Raw genomic sequence first — 16,998 nt, forward strand, 5'->3', positions numbered from 1 at the left:
AGAAAAAAAATTGGTGGCCAGGCCCCCCCCACATTATAAGAAAATTGGTGGCCAGGGCCCCTTAAACATCCATGCCTTCCCGAAGTCAGCAGCTCTCAGAAAGTTGGGGGGCCCGGCTAATCAAGTAAGTGTGGTGTGGCCAGGCCCCCTTTACCCTCAGGGCCCCCTACAACTCTCCCCCCTGTCCCCCCCTGATGGCTGCCCTGCGGCCATGTGACAATCGCATAGGAGCACCCGATAGAGTCCTGGGCGGGTCCATTTTTTGGGACCCAAACCCGACCTGTACCCACAACCTGCAATCCGCAACCCGGACCCACATTCTTACCCGCTTGGACCCGCTACCCGATCCTACCCGCAAGTACCGTATCAGCAACCGAGACCCGCGACCCGCTGACCATCAAGAATCAGGAAGTGCTGTCATTGGAAACTGCAGAACTCTGTTAGAACTCAACCGGACTGACACCAGTATGCAGATTTGTTGAAGTTTATTTCAAAACCAATGAAAATCTCCCATACATAGATCAGACCAGTAGGCAAGAGAATATTTTTCACCAGTTAGAAAGCACCTAAAATGGCTGCTAAAATGGCTGCTAACTGTAAACTGGGAAAACTGTTGAAGAGTAGAGGGGGGTTAAGGGACACACAGCTTCCTGGTGCTACAGGGAGAGGTGAAGGACAAAATAAACAAGATGCAGCTACAATGCAAACTAAAATAAATAACATGGTAACATAACATTATGATTTACTTTTTCATTTCTAAATTACACTGTTTGCATTGCATATAATTCACTCTACTATTTAAAATGTTATTCTTGAACCAACAAAAGTATTTTTGTTAGCTGTAATATTGTGGAGGCAGCCATCTCAGTACATTGTCTCTGATCCTTTGAGAAGAAGCCCGTACTTCAGGATGGAACTGCTTTGAGACAGCTATTGTTTCTCCCCTTCCCATTGTATTATACCACTACATGGGCCGTGTTGGTAGTGCTAAAAGCAGGGGTTTTTCCTGCTTTTGGTGCTATACTCATGTCTACCACCTAGTGGTAGCAATACAAACAAATCATTTAGAAGAGGTGTCAGATAGTGGCTATCTGGTTAGCTGCCCATTGTTATGTTGATAGGCTGCTGGGGACGGAAGGGAGAGATCTGAAGAAAGAGTGACTGAAGTTTATCAGAGCAAGTCACATGACTTACAAGGAAGAAAGGCAGTCCTTCTGGTTTAAATGTTACCTCGTGGAGGATCAGAGGCGTAAATTACTGTTGCCAATTATTCAAAAGAAAAGAAAAAGATAGTAAGAGCCCCCGTACTCTCAAATAAATTAACTAACTTATCTAAATTATATAGTGAACCAATGAGTTGATAATTATAAAGTGCTTGTGCTAATAAAAAAGATTTGCTTGATTAATTAAAGCCTTTTGATAGGCTTTAAATAAATAATTAACAAAACAACAAGTTCAGAGAAGCATAGAGTTGCTTTTTCTGTGTATTGAAAATAGCCAGTGCCAACTTGTTGATTTATGTACTTAATCTATAAGCGATAGATTCAAGATTCCAATCAGTTATAAAGTGCAAGTGCTCAATTGTTATTCAGTTGCCAACTGGGTGTGGTTCAAAATGATTAATTTATGCAAGTGCTAGTGCATTATAAAATCACAAGGTAATTCATTAATAATATAGTTTAACGAAAAAGGAACCAGGACCAACATTCAAGGAAATTTGAGTAGGAAAAGGAAAATAGTGTAGAGGTGGAGAAGTCCCAAAGAAACTGCTGCCTATTATTTTCTAAGCCCTGGGACCCCACACGGGGAGAAAGTAGTACACTGAGGACTGTGGTCTCGTATATTACATACCCCATCTCTTAAAGAGCTAAAATCTAAAAAAACACAAATCCACCAGTGCCATATGAATAACAGAGAATGAAGGAATTGAATGCGGTTCCCTAGACCAGACTACGAGTACCCAAATTAGTGCTACTACAGCAGAATCCTGCATTGAAATCCGTTTTTCAAAACAAGAAATGGATTTTTTTATATCTAATTTTAAAATTTGCTATGGGGCTAGACATTTTGACATTTCCCAGCTGCCCTCAGGTCATGTGACTTGTGCTCTGATAAACTTCAGTCACACTTTACTGCTGCACTGCAAGTTGGAGTGATGTCATTACCCCTCCCTCCTACAAGCTGCTGTAATGTAAATAGAGCCTTGTCTGCTGAGCCTGTCAATTGAACAATAGGCAGGTATCAAGATAAGCTCTCACTGACACCACTTCAGAAGGACTGAAATAAGATTGTCCTGTGATCACTTCCCCCACTTACGTTTCAAAAATAAATATATATATATATACACACACACAATTCATTTTGGGCACTGGAAAAAATATTTTATATAGATAGTTTATTATATTTGTTTACACAAAAATGAATGGCAGAAACACAGGAGTACACTCCCACGACTGATGACAGGGAATAGAAAAGAAGGATAAAATAAGGAGGACATACTTGAAAACCAGAGGAAGTCTAGGAAGGGTTAAAATAGCTCATGAAAAGGAGGCAGTAAGTAGTTAATGTAAAAATAAGTATTGCAGGCAGGAAAGGAGCAAGGTCTGTGTGAGGTGGATAGCAGAGGGAACTCACAGCTCCTTTACCTCATCTAGTAACCAGTAAAACAAACTAGTAAGGCAGCATGGAGAGAAAGTTCCCCCATCCAAAGGAATGCAAAGAACAAACTTACAGAAGGGCAGGAGCTTTGATAGTGTCTGTGGGAGGCGGGGCTGCTAGTGCAGCTGTAGAGCAGGCAGAACGTAGGAAAGTGAAAGTAATTGCTTCCCTGCAAACCATGTGACCTCTCTCCTCCAAACATCACATGCATGGGCAGAGAGGGGAGGGGGAGTGTACAGCTAGATTCTCATGTCGTAGTGTGACCTGGCTTTTCATTACAGAGTGGCTGCCTCCAAGCACACAGGTAATGCTGTGCCTGCTGTTAGAGATGAATGTGTAATGAGCAGAAATGGAAGCCCCCATGACAAAATACAAACTAAAATAACTTATGCATGGATTTGTGGATTAACATTTTATTTGCCAGACAGTGTTTATGGATGTGTGTTTTTTATAAAAATGCAAAAAAAAAAAATTTAAAATGACGACAGATTCCCTTTAAATATAAAAAAAAAATCAGTTTGCCCCTTTAAAAAAGGATTTCAGAAGGGGCGTGTCTTAAACATTGAACAAGATGGCAGCTGAATTTGGGAGCTCCGCTCTCCCCCAGCCCCAAAACCTGATCTGCACAGCATACTTGAACAACAAACTGACAAACAAACAAGGATAAACGGATCCAGAGTGACGCATAAAGACAGCGGGAATGAATTTGGCGGCAGGCCTTGACAACAACATCGGCCCAGAGAGACACAGAGACAGGAGACGAGGTGGACACTGATCCACACCGCAGGTCCCGGTACTTCCTATCCCGTAAGTGAAGGCCCGGACACAACCAGCAGCCCAGAGAGTAGCAGGGTCTAAAGACACGGTGGATGCTGACAAAGACAGCGGGTCCTAAAGCTCTCCAGTGAGTGAGGGAAGGCCCGACATTGCCACCAGCTCAGGGAATGGCAGTGACAGACAGTAAGGCAGACGCGGACCCTGACCGTGGGCTCCGGAGGACGCCAGCACGTGGGTGAGACACAGGCCTAGTAGGAGAGAAGGGCGCACAGAGAGAGGGGAAGGTGGACGCCACTCACCACCAAAATTAAAAAGGTGAGCGGTGAGTCATTCATAGGAACTCATAAAATACGAATAATAATAAAACAGCATACCACTCACAGGCAGCTGCTATAAAACAGGCCTGAGATAGGTTGTGCCCTTTGCACAGTAAGGGTAACGCTCTGTGTGTCCCTGCCCTATGACTCACAGGGGGACCTCTCCTACTACACAAAAGCCTGCTAGCCACATGTAGCAAAGCTGAACTATAAAGCACAGTACACCATTCACAGGCTGCAAATATAAAACAGGCCGGGAAAGTTCATATCCTCATAAAGTTCATAAGAAGAATACGCCAAATATCCATGCCCGTTGACTCACAGAAGACCCCCTCCCTCCTACAATTCACGAGTAGCAGTGCAGAACTATAAAGCACAGCACACCTCCCATGGGTGGCAAATACAAAACAGGCCTGGGATAGGTCAGATACACCACAAGCAACAGTAAGGGGATTACACCAAATACCCGGAGGACTATCCAACATAGAAATCAACGCAGCAAGCTAGAGTCACCTGGCCACCCACCACTAATAAAGCATTAGAGCACTAGGCCCGAGAACTTTGCATTGCAAACTAAAGGTCCAGTAATTACTGAAAAGGATTGGCAAAAACAAAACCGGTGCAGCCGAACAAAACTCTGATTTTTTCAAGAGCAGATCTACGGGATGCTAAAGCACAGAATCCTTGGATCAGGAATCAGGCAAAAACTATTTCTCTGTGGAATTAAGGCTGATATACAAACGTAACTCAGGAACTCACTTGTAGAATCACTTCTGAACTCTCCTCCATGGATCACAGACTACAGGTAGTCGCTTTCATTACTTTCGCACGAAGGAAGCCACCCTGAGAGCGGCCAGAGACAGCTCACTGGAAATAGATGGAGTCAAACCTCAGAAAGCATTGTCAGTGGGATTGATGGAGATTTGACTCCAGGACAACTTCCTTTATATTGCACACATATCTGTTCTCATTGAAGGCCTTATCGTCGTCATCCCCCCCCTTGCAAGACTGTTACAGGGAAAGCTGCACTAGCACTGGCTTATTTGGGACAAGAGGCAGGACAAGTGCCAGAGGCGACACTTACGATTCAGATGACAGCTCTCCAGAACAATCAGTTAAGATGTTTAAGACTAGTTTCAACTGTTTATCTGCAAATGGTATATGTTGTTTATATAGGTTTACAAATGGGTGCTGGGGGGAGGGCATACCCAATAGATAGCTTAACTAGCCTTACCCTTATAACTGGTAACGACCGGAGACACACATTTTTTGTACCTCCTTAGAGGGTTCCAATATACCCGGAAAAACTATATATTCTTGGGTCCCTGTCCCCCCAAGTTACTAAAAGTTTTAACTTCCCTAGTTAACTCCCCTACCCCATCCAAGAAAAGGATCCTACCCACAACCTAAGCAGATTCCTTTTCACTTAAAGGTGATATCCTACAATGTTAGAGGGCTAAACTGCCCAAAAAAAAGGAAAATGGCTCTCAAGCTTTTCAAGCTTTCTTTGATAAACTGGCAGAGGTACATATGGGCAGACTGATCATAGGGGGCGACTTCAGGTCCAGAGACATCCTTAAGGCGCAGCATCCCCAGAGATCTCATCTGACACTAAACAATTAACAAAACACTTAAGGAATATGGCACTGGTAGACATATGGACTATAAGGCAGGCCCTGATAGAGAATTTTAAAGACAATGATCCCAAGGACACATCCCTAGCCATCAGGTGGGATGCACATAACGGAAAAGGCATACAAATTGATATTTAGGTGGTATTACACCCCCACAAGGCTAGCCCATATCTCGAGCAATACCCTATCCCCACAGTGCTTCGTGGTATGTGGAGAAAGAGGCACATTTTACCACATGTGGTGGACCTGCGCACTGGTTAAAGAATATTGAGACTTGGTAGCTCCCACTCTGATGGCTGTCTTCAAACACACTATCGAAACCAGATCCATTATCATTTCTTTTGGGGTTGCCCATTAAAACATTAAAAGCCCCAGAGATTAACAAACTGGCACTGGCAACACACATACTAACAGCTGTGAAAACACTCCGAGCAGCTCAGTGGAGTACTTCTCTTCCAAGTCAACAAGCTCTCATTACCAAAGTTAAATGGTTCAGAACAATAGAAACTATTAGAGCATATTTGCAAGGCATGGGATATAACAATGAGTTTTGCGGCTTCCCTGGGCAGAATTCGAAACAGCCCAATCAGAAACAACGTGATTTGTGGGACTGATACCTCGGTCATTACTCCTTAGACCCCCCCAACCCACCTTCATGGTTTCCCCCATAATTTACATAGCACACAGTTCACATAATGGGCAATTACAACAGCAAACAGTAGAAGGACCATAGGATCCATATTAGCAATATAAATGATACAAAAATGTATATGATGGACTTTGTACATTGAACTAAACCACCATTATGTACTTGCTACATTTCACATAGTATGAAGGAGGCCACAAACATCCGCAGTACTGTGCTGCAACTTTTTATTCCAAATTCCAAAACATGTTTTGAGTCGACAAGGACTTTGTCAACTCGAAATTTGTTGTGGAATTTGGAATAAAAAGTTGCAGCACAGTACTGCAGATGTTTGTGGCCTCCTTCATACTATGTGAATTGTCGAATATTTGGCCTTTACGGTGTGACCTAACTAAGAAGGTGTGCCCACTAGATAAGAAGTTAAGGGACTTGCTGGGGAAACTGCATAAGAGTACTTGCTACATTATAACTGTTAATTGTTTAAAACACATTAGATTGTAACTGGCATGCAAAAACCAATAAAAACGTAAACTGCATTACGTAGATTGCATAACTTTATATGTAAGTTATTCATTTAACATAGCTTTTGTGACTTGTCTAGGCCGAAACAACAGTACCCTTCAGCCCCCGATGGTGGCACTCTGATCTACCGGGCTTCTCTATAACTTGGGAAAATAAGGGAATGCGAGCCTCTTTTGATTGATTGAAAAAGAAAATGCAGCTGTCTACTGGCTGCCAGTGATTAGATGTTATGGTGGAAACAATTAGCTAGTATGGTTAAGTGGGAAGAATGAAATGTGAGAAAAAGTGTCAGTAGGAACAATGTATGTCTATTCATTAAAGCAGTCATGTTGTCTGAAACATGGCAGGGAAGATGACTAAAAGAGGATGACAGTCTGTGCTGGTAGATGTTTCTGGGAGCTGGTTTTAGAACAAAACCTGATGGATGTTGCTGAAGGAAGCAAGGAAGAGAATTCTGAGTGGGGGTGAAGCACAGTGGACAAAGGAGGTCATACTACTGTTGTTGGACAGTGCTGGGATTGGGATGGCACAGGAGGAGATTTGTGACAGGGCTTTGAAAAATGTCAGCAGAATGGAGAGGTGACAGGAGCGATTATATGGGGTAAGTGTACATTGAGGATTTAAATATCTGTGAATCCCTCATCACTGTGCAGCGGAGATGCCTCCAGGGTTTTTATGCATGAGCAAAATTTGACATTAATATTGTAACACAGGGTATCCCAAACCCAGAACAAACCCCAAGGTTCTGCCTTTGGCTTCGGGGGGAGCCCTCTGCTACTCAGATGCTGCCAAGTCTTATTGTGGGAAAACCAAGGAGAAAGTTCTGAGTGAACAAGGGAACCAAGCATGGTATTGTAGAATGGGAAACAAGGAACGTAGTCAAAAGCCAGGCCAGGTCAGTAACAAACAGTCAATATGGTACAGATGCAGGAGACATAGGAATAGTCGGGGTCACAGGCCACGTCAAACACACCAGAATCACAGAACAAAATCAGATTCCAAAAGAGTTGTCAAAATGGGCAATAATCAGGACAGGCAGCAGACAGGACGAGAACCAGGGATCAGACAGGATTAGTAACAACAGGAATACACAGAATAATCGCACCCAGGAACTTTAAGAAAAGACCTTTACGTTTACTTGACGGTTCATTAAATATTTGAATTGCGCACCTGCCGGTGACGTCACATTCATCGCTTTCCTTATAAAGCCGGAAACAGCCGAAGTTGCAAACCTGGAAGAAATGTGCATTTAGTGCAAAGGCGCCAAACCGGACGGACGTGGCAGGTGTCCCCATCGCACCCACACTAGACCACCAGGGTGAATTATTACATTATCCCGCTCTAGAGGGGGCCACTGGACCCCTAAGCTTATCAGGAAACCTGGCATGGAATGGACATTTGAGATGGTCAACATGGACATCAGAGGCCTCTCCTCAGGACCCTTCCAGTGTACAAGATATTGTACCTTACCTCTGGAAAAGCGGGTCAACCAACATCTGAACCTCATACTCAGGCTGACCTTCTACAGAAACTGGAGGAGGAGAAGACTGTTGGACATTTCTGGCAGGCTTTAATAGGAAGACATGAAAAGACTAAGACATTTTGAATTCAGGAGGTAACCCTCATCCTGCTGAGATTGATAACCTCAGAAAAAAATAGGGACCAATGAATTAAGGCCCTAATTTGGCAGAAGGGACTTTCAATGGAATGTTTCTAGAAGACAGCCAGACTCTATCACCCACCTGATATGACTCTTTACAATGTCTGTCAGCTGCTCTCTTCTGAGCAGCTACCGCTGAAGAAAAAGAGCTTTGAACCTTTTGCCAAATTTTAGCAAGGTGATCGACAAAAGAGTTGACAGCAGGCACCTCAGAGCTTGACCTGAAAACGAGAAGGCTCTAGAAGGCTCACAATAAGAAATGGAGATTCCCCAGCAGATGAGTGAGTGTCATTATTAAAAGCAAATTCAGCCCATGGAAGAAAATCCTCCCAGAGTGATTGATTACTAGAAATCAATGGGAAATTTCACAAAAATGGTCCACTACCACCCAGATAACAGTGTTCCCACTAGAGGGAGGCAATTCCACAATGAAATTCATGGATATATGTGTCCATGGCTTATTTGGGAAAAGGAAGTGATTGCAGAAATCCGTGAGGTAGTGATCTGGAAGGTTTGGAACGTTGACAAACTGAACATGAATCAATATAATTGCCGACATTCTGCCTCAAAGTTGGTCACCAGAGCGTGCGAGATAGAAGGGAACAGGTTTTAGTGTGGCCAGGATGTCCGGCTACCTTGGAATCGTGACTTTCCATCATAACAGCCTCACGAAGGTCTCCTGGAAAAAAAAATTTGCCCGGAGGCACATTGGTTCAGATTCTTCCCCTGGGACTGGAGACAAAGCTTCTAGACAGGGTGTCTGCTTTAGTGTTTTTTCCCCAGGTCTGTATGTTATAACAAAATTAAAGCGGGTAAAGAACAAAGCCCATCTAGCCTGCCTGGGAACAGATCTTTATAATCCATAAATAAATGTTTAGCGCTCTCTAGAAGGTGTCTCCATTTTTTGAAGGCCAATTTAATGGGCTGTAATTCCCTGTTACCAATATTGTAGTTCACCTCTGCAGGAGAAAGCTTTTTTAGAAAAAAATGCACAGGGATGAACTTTATTGGTAACAGGATGTCGCTGAGACAAGACTGCTCCCACACCCACCTCAGAAGCATCTATCTCCACCAGGAAAGGAAGAGTAGAGTCTGGATGCTGGAATAAATGCTTCTTTGAGAGACTCAAAAGCTTTTATTGCCTATTCAGGCCACATACTAGGGTAGGTCCCTTTTTTAGTAAGGCCGTGATGGGAGCCACTGACATGGAAACGTTTTTAATAAACTTCCGGTAGTAGTTGGCAAACCCCAAAAAACCCTGAATGGCCGATAGGGACAGGGGTTGCTCCCAATTTAAGACAGCCTGAACCTTAGCTGGCTCCATTTCTAACCCCTTTTTCGACAAAATGTACCCTAAGAAGTTAACGGAGGATACCTCAAAAACACTTTTCGAGCTTGGCATAGAGTTGGTGGGGTTTGAGGGCAGTGGATGATGTAGAAGGAGATCTCCTCAGAATGATCCCCTATGACATGAAAAGTGTTCCAGACTCGGAAGATACCAACCAATCCCACAGGGTACTCCCGATAGCTACCAACCGAAGGGGCGGAACCAAAAGGTTTCTGAATAAGAAAAAAAATCCAAAAAAATTCCCTGCTGCCCCAGAATAAAGGAAGACAGTACACTGGGTGCAGGCCTGATCCCAATTTAATTAGACCAGGACCAAAATTTGAGAAGAATAAACTGGCATAACCCAAGCAGGATTCCCCAGACCTGCTTAGGTTCTGCCGTTTCCCGGCCTCTTGGGACAGGTACTGCGAAAATGCCCCCTTTTCCCCACAGTAAAGACATAACCCATTAGCCTGCCTACAGTCCCTCGCTTCAGATGACAGACGTGTAGAACCCAACTGCAAAGGCTCCTCAGAGGGTCTAGGGGTAGAAGGTGATGGGTTAGAAGCTTGGTTAGGGAATGTACTAGAGGATGCAACCGAGGAAAGTTCCTCCTGGTGTCTATCCCTATATCTTCTGTCTATCTAGATGGCCAGATGCAAAAAGAGTCTAAGGAGGACGGTGTAGGAAAATTTCCAAGACTATCTTTGATAGCCACGGCCAAACATACCCTGAACTGGCTTATTAAAGCCGTGTTGTTCCAGCCCGTCTCTACCGCCCAACAGCAGAACTCTCAACCCACCGTTGCCTTGCCTGAGATTACGTGTAGTTGCATTGGCAGCGGTGCGTTCAGGATCAACGTAAATAATAGTCATTGCCTTAAAGAAGGCATCCAAAGAGAGAGGCTGGATCGTTATGGGATGAACTGAATGCCCATAGTTGGTGATCCCCTTGCAATAAGGTGATACAATTTACCCTTGACTCCTCTGTAGGGAGGAGTAGGGCAGAAAGCTGAAGTCGAGCTTACAGGCCTCCCAAAAAGCAAAAAACCTGCTTCATTCTCTGCTGAACCTTTCGGGAATCAGGAGTTTGGGCTCCACCATAGCAGTTTGAAGTCTGCCTGACTGAGCTGACACAGAAAAGGAAAGAGAGTCTATGCAGACATTGGACAATCTGGTCCTGTTTCGATTCTTGTTCCCCAAGGCGCTGAAGTAGATTCAGCATCCATGTTCTGGCCCAACGTACTGTAACGCCGGGTATACCAAACCCAGAACAAACCCCAAGGTTCTCGGCCCACTCTACCGCCTGTAGCAGCTGCCTTTGGCTTCGGGTGGAGCCCTCCTCTACTCAGATGACGCCAGGTCTTATTGTGGGAGAACCAAGGAGAGAGTTCTGAGCAAGCAAGGAAACGAAGGTTGGTATTGTAGAATGGGAAACAAGGAACGTAGTCAAAAACCAGGCTGAGTTGTTAACAAACAGTCGATATGATACAGATGCAGAAGATGTAGGAATAGTCACAGGCCAGGTCAAACACACCAGAATCGCAGTACAAAATCAGAATCCAAAAGAGTTGTCAAAATGGGCAATAATCAGAACAGGCAGTAGACATGACGAGAACCAGGGACAGGCAGGATCAGTAACAACAGGAATACGCAGAAGAATCGCACCCAGGAACTTTAAGAAAAAGTCCTTTACATTGGGCAATGATTTCTCCATAGCTGTTTAAATATTTGAATTTCGCGCCACCCGGTGACGGCACATTTGGCACTTTCTGGATAAAGGCGGAAACAGCCGAAGTCGAGAACCAGGAAGAAACGCACATTCAGTGCAACGGTGCCAACCCGGACGGATGCAGCGGCGTCCCTGGAGAGGGTGTGACGGGCATCCCCATCGCACCCCCACTGGACCACCAGGGTGAGTTATTACAAATATATATATATATATGGATGACTAGAATTTTCTATTGACATCTGATTGATATCTTTTGAAATGGAATGAAATTGCCGAAGCGCCGGTAGAAGACACGAAGACCCGGAAGATGGCTGTGGTGAACTCTGATGCCTGAATCTGCGCCGAGGGGTAAGTAAAAAGTTAGGGTTGAATTCTCATTTAAAGAAGTATGCTTTTTCCTTTAGATAGACCGTTGAGACTTACCCTAAAGAGTTAGCCCTGCTATGTTGAGCCATTCATTTACTGAGTGGTTGCTTAGTCTCCCCAATGTATATATTTGTGTTCTTTTCACTAGCACCGATCAGTGTCGGACTGGCCCACCGGGAAACCGGGAAACCGGGAAAAATCCCGGTGGGCCCCAGTGCTTGTGGGCCCTTCTGGCCACAAGCATACTCTCTACCTAGCTTCTTTACCAAAAATCGGATTTTTTTTAAATGCTCCAGCTTTGTGAAAAATGTTTTCGCCCACACTTCCTGCCACACCCCCCCCAGACCTAGTGGGCCCCGCTGCCGCTACTTCCCCTGGCGCCTGCTACCGGACTGTCCATGCTGCTCCTTTGCCTGTGGCACTTAGGTTGCGCGCATGTCTTCACATGCCCGGCGTCCTTCACATGGGGGGAATCAGAGACAGGTGCGTCAGGGAGATAGCAGCTGTGGATGTGCGGTTCCTGGCTGGCTGGATTGATCATTTTTCTGGGCATTTTAGTGGGCTGTCTGCTGCCCTTTACAACCACCTTCTTCGCGTCGCCTCTGCCTGCCAATTCGATCTGTAGTAGATAATTAGGATCAGCTGCCTGGGCCCTCTACTACTACTGTGCTGGTGACGTATGGTGAGTTTGCCTGTCTGGAATTTGCCTTGTGGAGGAGGAATGAAGCTGCTGTTCAAAGTGGGCCTTAATTACACCCATAACCCACACTGTATGTAGAACCCTCAGTGCCCACCATCAACTTCTTTAATTCCATTTTACATTTAAAACCATGAGGTTTCTTAAATTCTGTTTGCCCTATTAAGTTTTCTTTTTTTTTATCTTATTGCCCATCTCCATTCTCTCTATCCTTGGTTAAGCTATGGGGATGGGATTACTTGCAATGAATGCTTTAAACATTAATTATATAAATGAAATACTCCCTGAATTACTATTTGATTAATGAAGTGTAACATTATTTTCTAGTCGTGTAATGATCAATGAATTATAAAATGTGTCTGTATATATACTGTTACGTACTTTAATATCACGTGGACTGCCTTTCAAGTTTCAGTTGCGTGGACTTTGCTTAACAGATGTTATCACAGTTTTATCAGTCCCTGTCCAGTGAGCTTACAATCTAAAGTTCTTATCACATTTGCATCAGTCCCTGCCTCAGTGTACTTACAATCTAAGGTCCCTATCACATTCATATCAGTTCCTGTCCCAGTGAGCTTACAATCTAAAGTCCCTATTACATTCATATCAGTCCCTGTGCAGTGAGCTTACAATCTAAAGTTCTTATTAAATTCATATCAGTCCCTTATATTGAGTAGCTCTGTGTAAGTAAGACTGATTGGTGTGAAAATAGTTATTCAATGACAGGCAGGCATATTATACCCTGACGTTATCAGGGAGAGAAAGATAAGCTTTGTGATGGCAAATGCTAAGTTTCCTCCTGTTTTTGACATGTTTTAAGCATGATGCTGCAGCATTTTTGCATGGCGTTTTATGCATGGTGTGTCAGTTTGTAACTTGATGTTCTCTTGCATGCATCACAGTTTTTCAGCATGGACATGATACACAAAATAGTACATATTATAATAGTATATTGGTATACATTTATTTATTTTCCTTTTCTGGCTTTTTTGAGTAAATGGGGGCCTTTTACACTAGGTTCTCTGGTGGGCCCCAGGTGCCCCAGTCCGACACTGGCACCGATTAATTTTCTTGTGCTTTGGCGTTTGGTGTACCAGCTTCTGGTACCAGCAGTGTCGCTTGGTTTGAAAAACACAGCAATGTGATGTTAGTTAAAACATTCTCCTAATCTTCTACTGGCAAAAATATATGGGACTACAGTGCTGGTTCATCTGCTATGCTCCTCCCCACTCTGTACGTTAGTCTGGTGTTTTTACTTCACCTTGATTGTGGATACCCAGTCTGGGCCTTTGACAACACACTAAGTTATAAAACACTCCTTGTATCCCTTGTCCCTACACTTGGCATTGATAATCAGTTTAAGTCCTATAGTGGAGAGTTCTTATAACTCCTAGTTTATGTTCCACATGATGATGGGAATCAAACAGCAAATACGCTCATTATGAAAGGGTGTTCTACATACTTTATTATTCAAGTTTCCTCCCTCTTTGATGAACATCTCAGAGTCAAAAAATGCCAGTCTGCTTTCATTTCCATCTTTCCACTTGTGAACTTTATGTTCTTGTCCACTCAGTCATGTAAACTGAAAATGTTACACTTGCTTCAATGAAATTCAAGGCACCATTGTGAGTTTAAAGGGGACCTGTCACTTTAAGTGAGAATTCAAAATCCTATTTTCTTGTGCTAGTTGGGCAAAATAAACTTTACTTAAAGGAGAAGAAAAGCTACCAAGGTAATTTATTGCCAATACATTAGCCACAATAGTGCAAGCTAAAACACTATATTTATTCTGTAGAATGCTTTACCAAACCTGAGTGGACAGCTCTAGAAGCTCTTACTGTTTGTTTAAGATAACAGCTGCCATATTAGCTTGGTGTGACATAACTTCCTGCCTGAATCTCACCCTACTCGCTTATAGGTATGGGCTCAGATTACAGCAGGGAGGGGAGGAGGGAGATGGATAGAAGAGCAAACTGAGCATGCTCAAGACCTTGGCCTGGAGGTTTAAGCTGAAAGAAGGAAGTCTGATACAGAAGCCCATGTGTGCACAATAGAAGGAAAGAAATGGGGTGTTTTTTTTGACACAGAGCAGCATTACTTTGAGGGTTTACTGGTGTATTTATATAGACCTTTCTGATAAAGTTTACTTAATTTTAACCTTTCCTTCTCCTTTAAAATATATAAATTATTTTAATATTGATTTTCTTCTTTTGGAATCCATAATAAAAGCAAGCAGGCTGGAGCCATTTTGTAAAGGCTGTTATCAAAGCAAGCTTTGAATCATCCCAAAATCTTGTGTATGTCCTAGAACAGAGGGCTTGATGCCTGCACACATGCACTAGCTACAAAATTATAGACAGAGAGAGAGGCGGAATGTCAGCAGCACAGTCAAGGAAGTTCAGAAATGAAAATGAATGTAATAGAGGGAAAACAATATATGACTGATGGACTAATATTTTTAAATAAGTTTAAAGCAGCTATAAAAAAAAATGTAGTCGAATGTTTTCAAAAATACACCAAAAGTCCTGTTGCTTTAGACATATGTTTACTAGATACTGTAAGTCTTTACTTCTGGGCTTTTTGTAATTTCTGTAATTACTGGGAAGTACGGTCATGTATTTTATTGTAAATATTGTAGGCTTTCTAACAATCCAAATATTGCTTTTGTTTTTATTTTACACTGAGGAGCCTAGGTGACATTAAATTTCAATATGCTGTAACAAGTGTATAGTTGTATTGACAATAAAGTATCCTTCAATATAGTATATCATGAGCTGGATGAATGAAAGCCTTCATAGACATAAAAACTATATTGGCCATTGAGATACATTACATTGCTTTTATGTTATATAACCTACTAACAAATCACTACGAACCGTTGTCTGGCAGCCACGTTTTCAACGTCCTCTGGTTCAGAGTTGAAAGAATCAGAACTGTTGTAGCCATCAGCTGTAAAATAAAATATATTTTAGCATTACAGCTAAGAACTCTTCTACAGAGATTAACTACAGTTATGAATAGGATCTGTCTGTCAATGTGTACATATGGTTGATTTTGGCAAAAAATCCCTTGCTAATGTGCCATATAATTATCAAAATAAAGGGGTCATCATTATGAATACACTGTGTACATTAAAAAAAGCTGCCAATTGGTTTTATTCCATAGGTTATTAATTTACGTACAGGTATGGGATAAATTATGCAGAATGCTTGGGACCTGAGCCTTTCCTGATTAGGGGGTCTTTCTGCAATTTGGATCACCATAACATAAAGAAACTTAATTGTTTTGCCATCAATATGTATAAATGTATGTAGTTTAGTTCAAGTACAAGTTACTGTCTGCTTTTTCCCTGTAATAATGTAATTGGCTAAAAATGAGAAACTGGAAATTACATTACATAGTTCTGGAAATATCAAGAATGTTTGCTCCTAATCCAGTAATCCATAACAACGTACTTAACTATACAAAATCTAGTTTTAAACTGTGCACTTTAAACCATAAGCAAAAGCTAAATCTATTGTACCACTTACGAAATTACTGGGGGATTCTAAGCTTCGAATCATTCTCATTTAACTAATGTTGAGTTGACTTGATACCCCTCCCCTCTATAAACATATAAATAAATACCTAAGTATATAAAAAGAACTTTGTTAATGCTGTCAAAAAATTACTTACAAAACATATATTGAATATTTATGATATGCACTATACAGTCATATATATATTTCCACAGTTGGCAATGCCAAAGATATTGTCAAAAGGAAAGTACTTTAATGGCATTAATAAAGGAGTATGTTTTTAAACATTGAGGTATTTATGCATATGTTAGTAGAGGGGGATTTAAGTCAATCCAACATTATTTATATAAGGATGGCGTGATATAATTTAAACATACTGTAGCAGTATAAGGTGTTTTATGAATTTACCCTGGCATCCAAAAGAAAGACTTCACATTTTATATTAATGCATAATTTGAACAATGGAGTCTTAAAATGCAATAAACTACACTTATGATTTAATATATGTCTGTTACTGTTGCTTATTTTTTTTTTAACTTACCGCCAGAATTTCCAGAGACAAACTTGACAGAAGAATTTAAGTTACTTTCGTCAGAGAGCTCTTGTTGTTTCATATGCAGAGGACTTGTAGGATTGGCAGGATCTATATATGGACAAATTAGTTCATTAAAAAAATAAATCAGTATTTTGACATATAAGCATTTATTTATTATACCGTAGTTCTTTTCAAGTTATAAATATGATGTGCTTGTAATTTTGTTGATCTGCAGATAAAAGGAATATCTTCTATTTCTGCTATCTGGCTGCATGATTAAAATATTGCTAGCCCCTCCCTCCCATAATTAGCAAAAGGATATTAAAATTTGTTAATAAATCTCACCACTCGCAGTTCTTTTAAGCTCCATTTCTTGCATGTGAATCTTGCTTGGAGTCATGCGTATAGGAACAGGATGTACTATAGCAGTATCCTAGAAAAATATTTCCCATAACAAGTATGATTATGCTGTTCAGATAAAACTTTGAAATAACTTTAATAAAGGGATACAAGAGTCAAAAATCATCATTCTTGTGCATGTGATTTAGATTAAATGAAATAGATCTGCAATATAAACACATTAAATATTTGATTTTTTAATTAGAAGCCT

General features: G+C 41.9%; 1 protein-coding gene across 1 annotated transcript in view; it reads right to left on the reverse strand.

The window, feature by feature from the left end:
• Positions 1–16,998, reverse strand: part of reps1.L (RALBP1 associated Eps domain containing 1 L homeolog) — a 187,967-nt gene that overhangs the window by 63,180 nt on the left and 107,789 nt on the right. The window contains exons 9-11 of the mRNA XM_018263236.2: positions 16,734–16,821; positions 16,395–16,496; positions 15,212–15,284 (exon numbers count right to left, since the gene is read on the reverse strand). Of these exons, the coding sequence (XP_018118725.1) occupies positions 15,212–15,284; positions 16,395–16,496; positions 16,734–16,821 (263 nt within the window). The remainder of the gene's footprint in view (positions 1–15,211; positions 15,285–16,394; positions 16,497–16,733; positions 16,822–16,998) is intronic.

The sequence above is a fragment of the Xenopus laevis genome, chromosome 5L (genome assembly GCF_017654675.1).
Source record: "Xenopus laevis strain J_2021 chromosome 5L, Xenopus_laevis_v10.1, whole genome shotgun sequence".
Taxonomy (NCBI): domain Eukaryota; kingdom Metazoa; phylum Chordata; class Amphibia; order Anura; family Pipidae; genus Xenopus; species Xenopus laevis.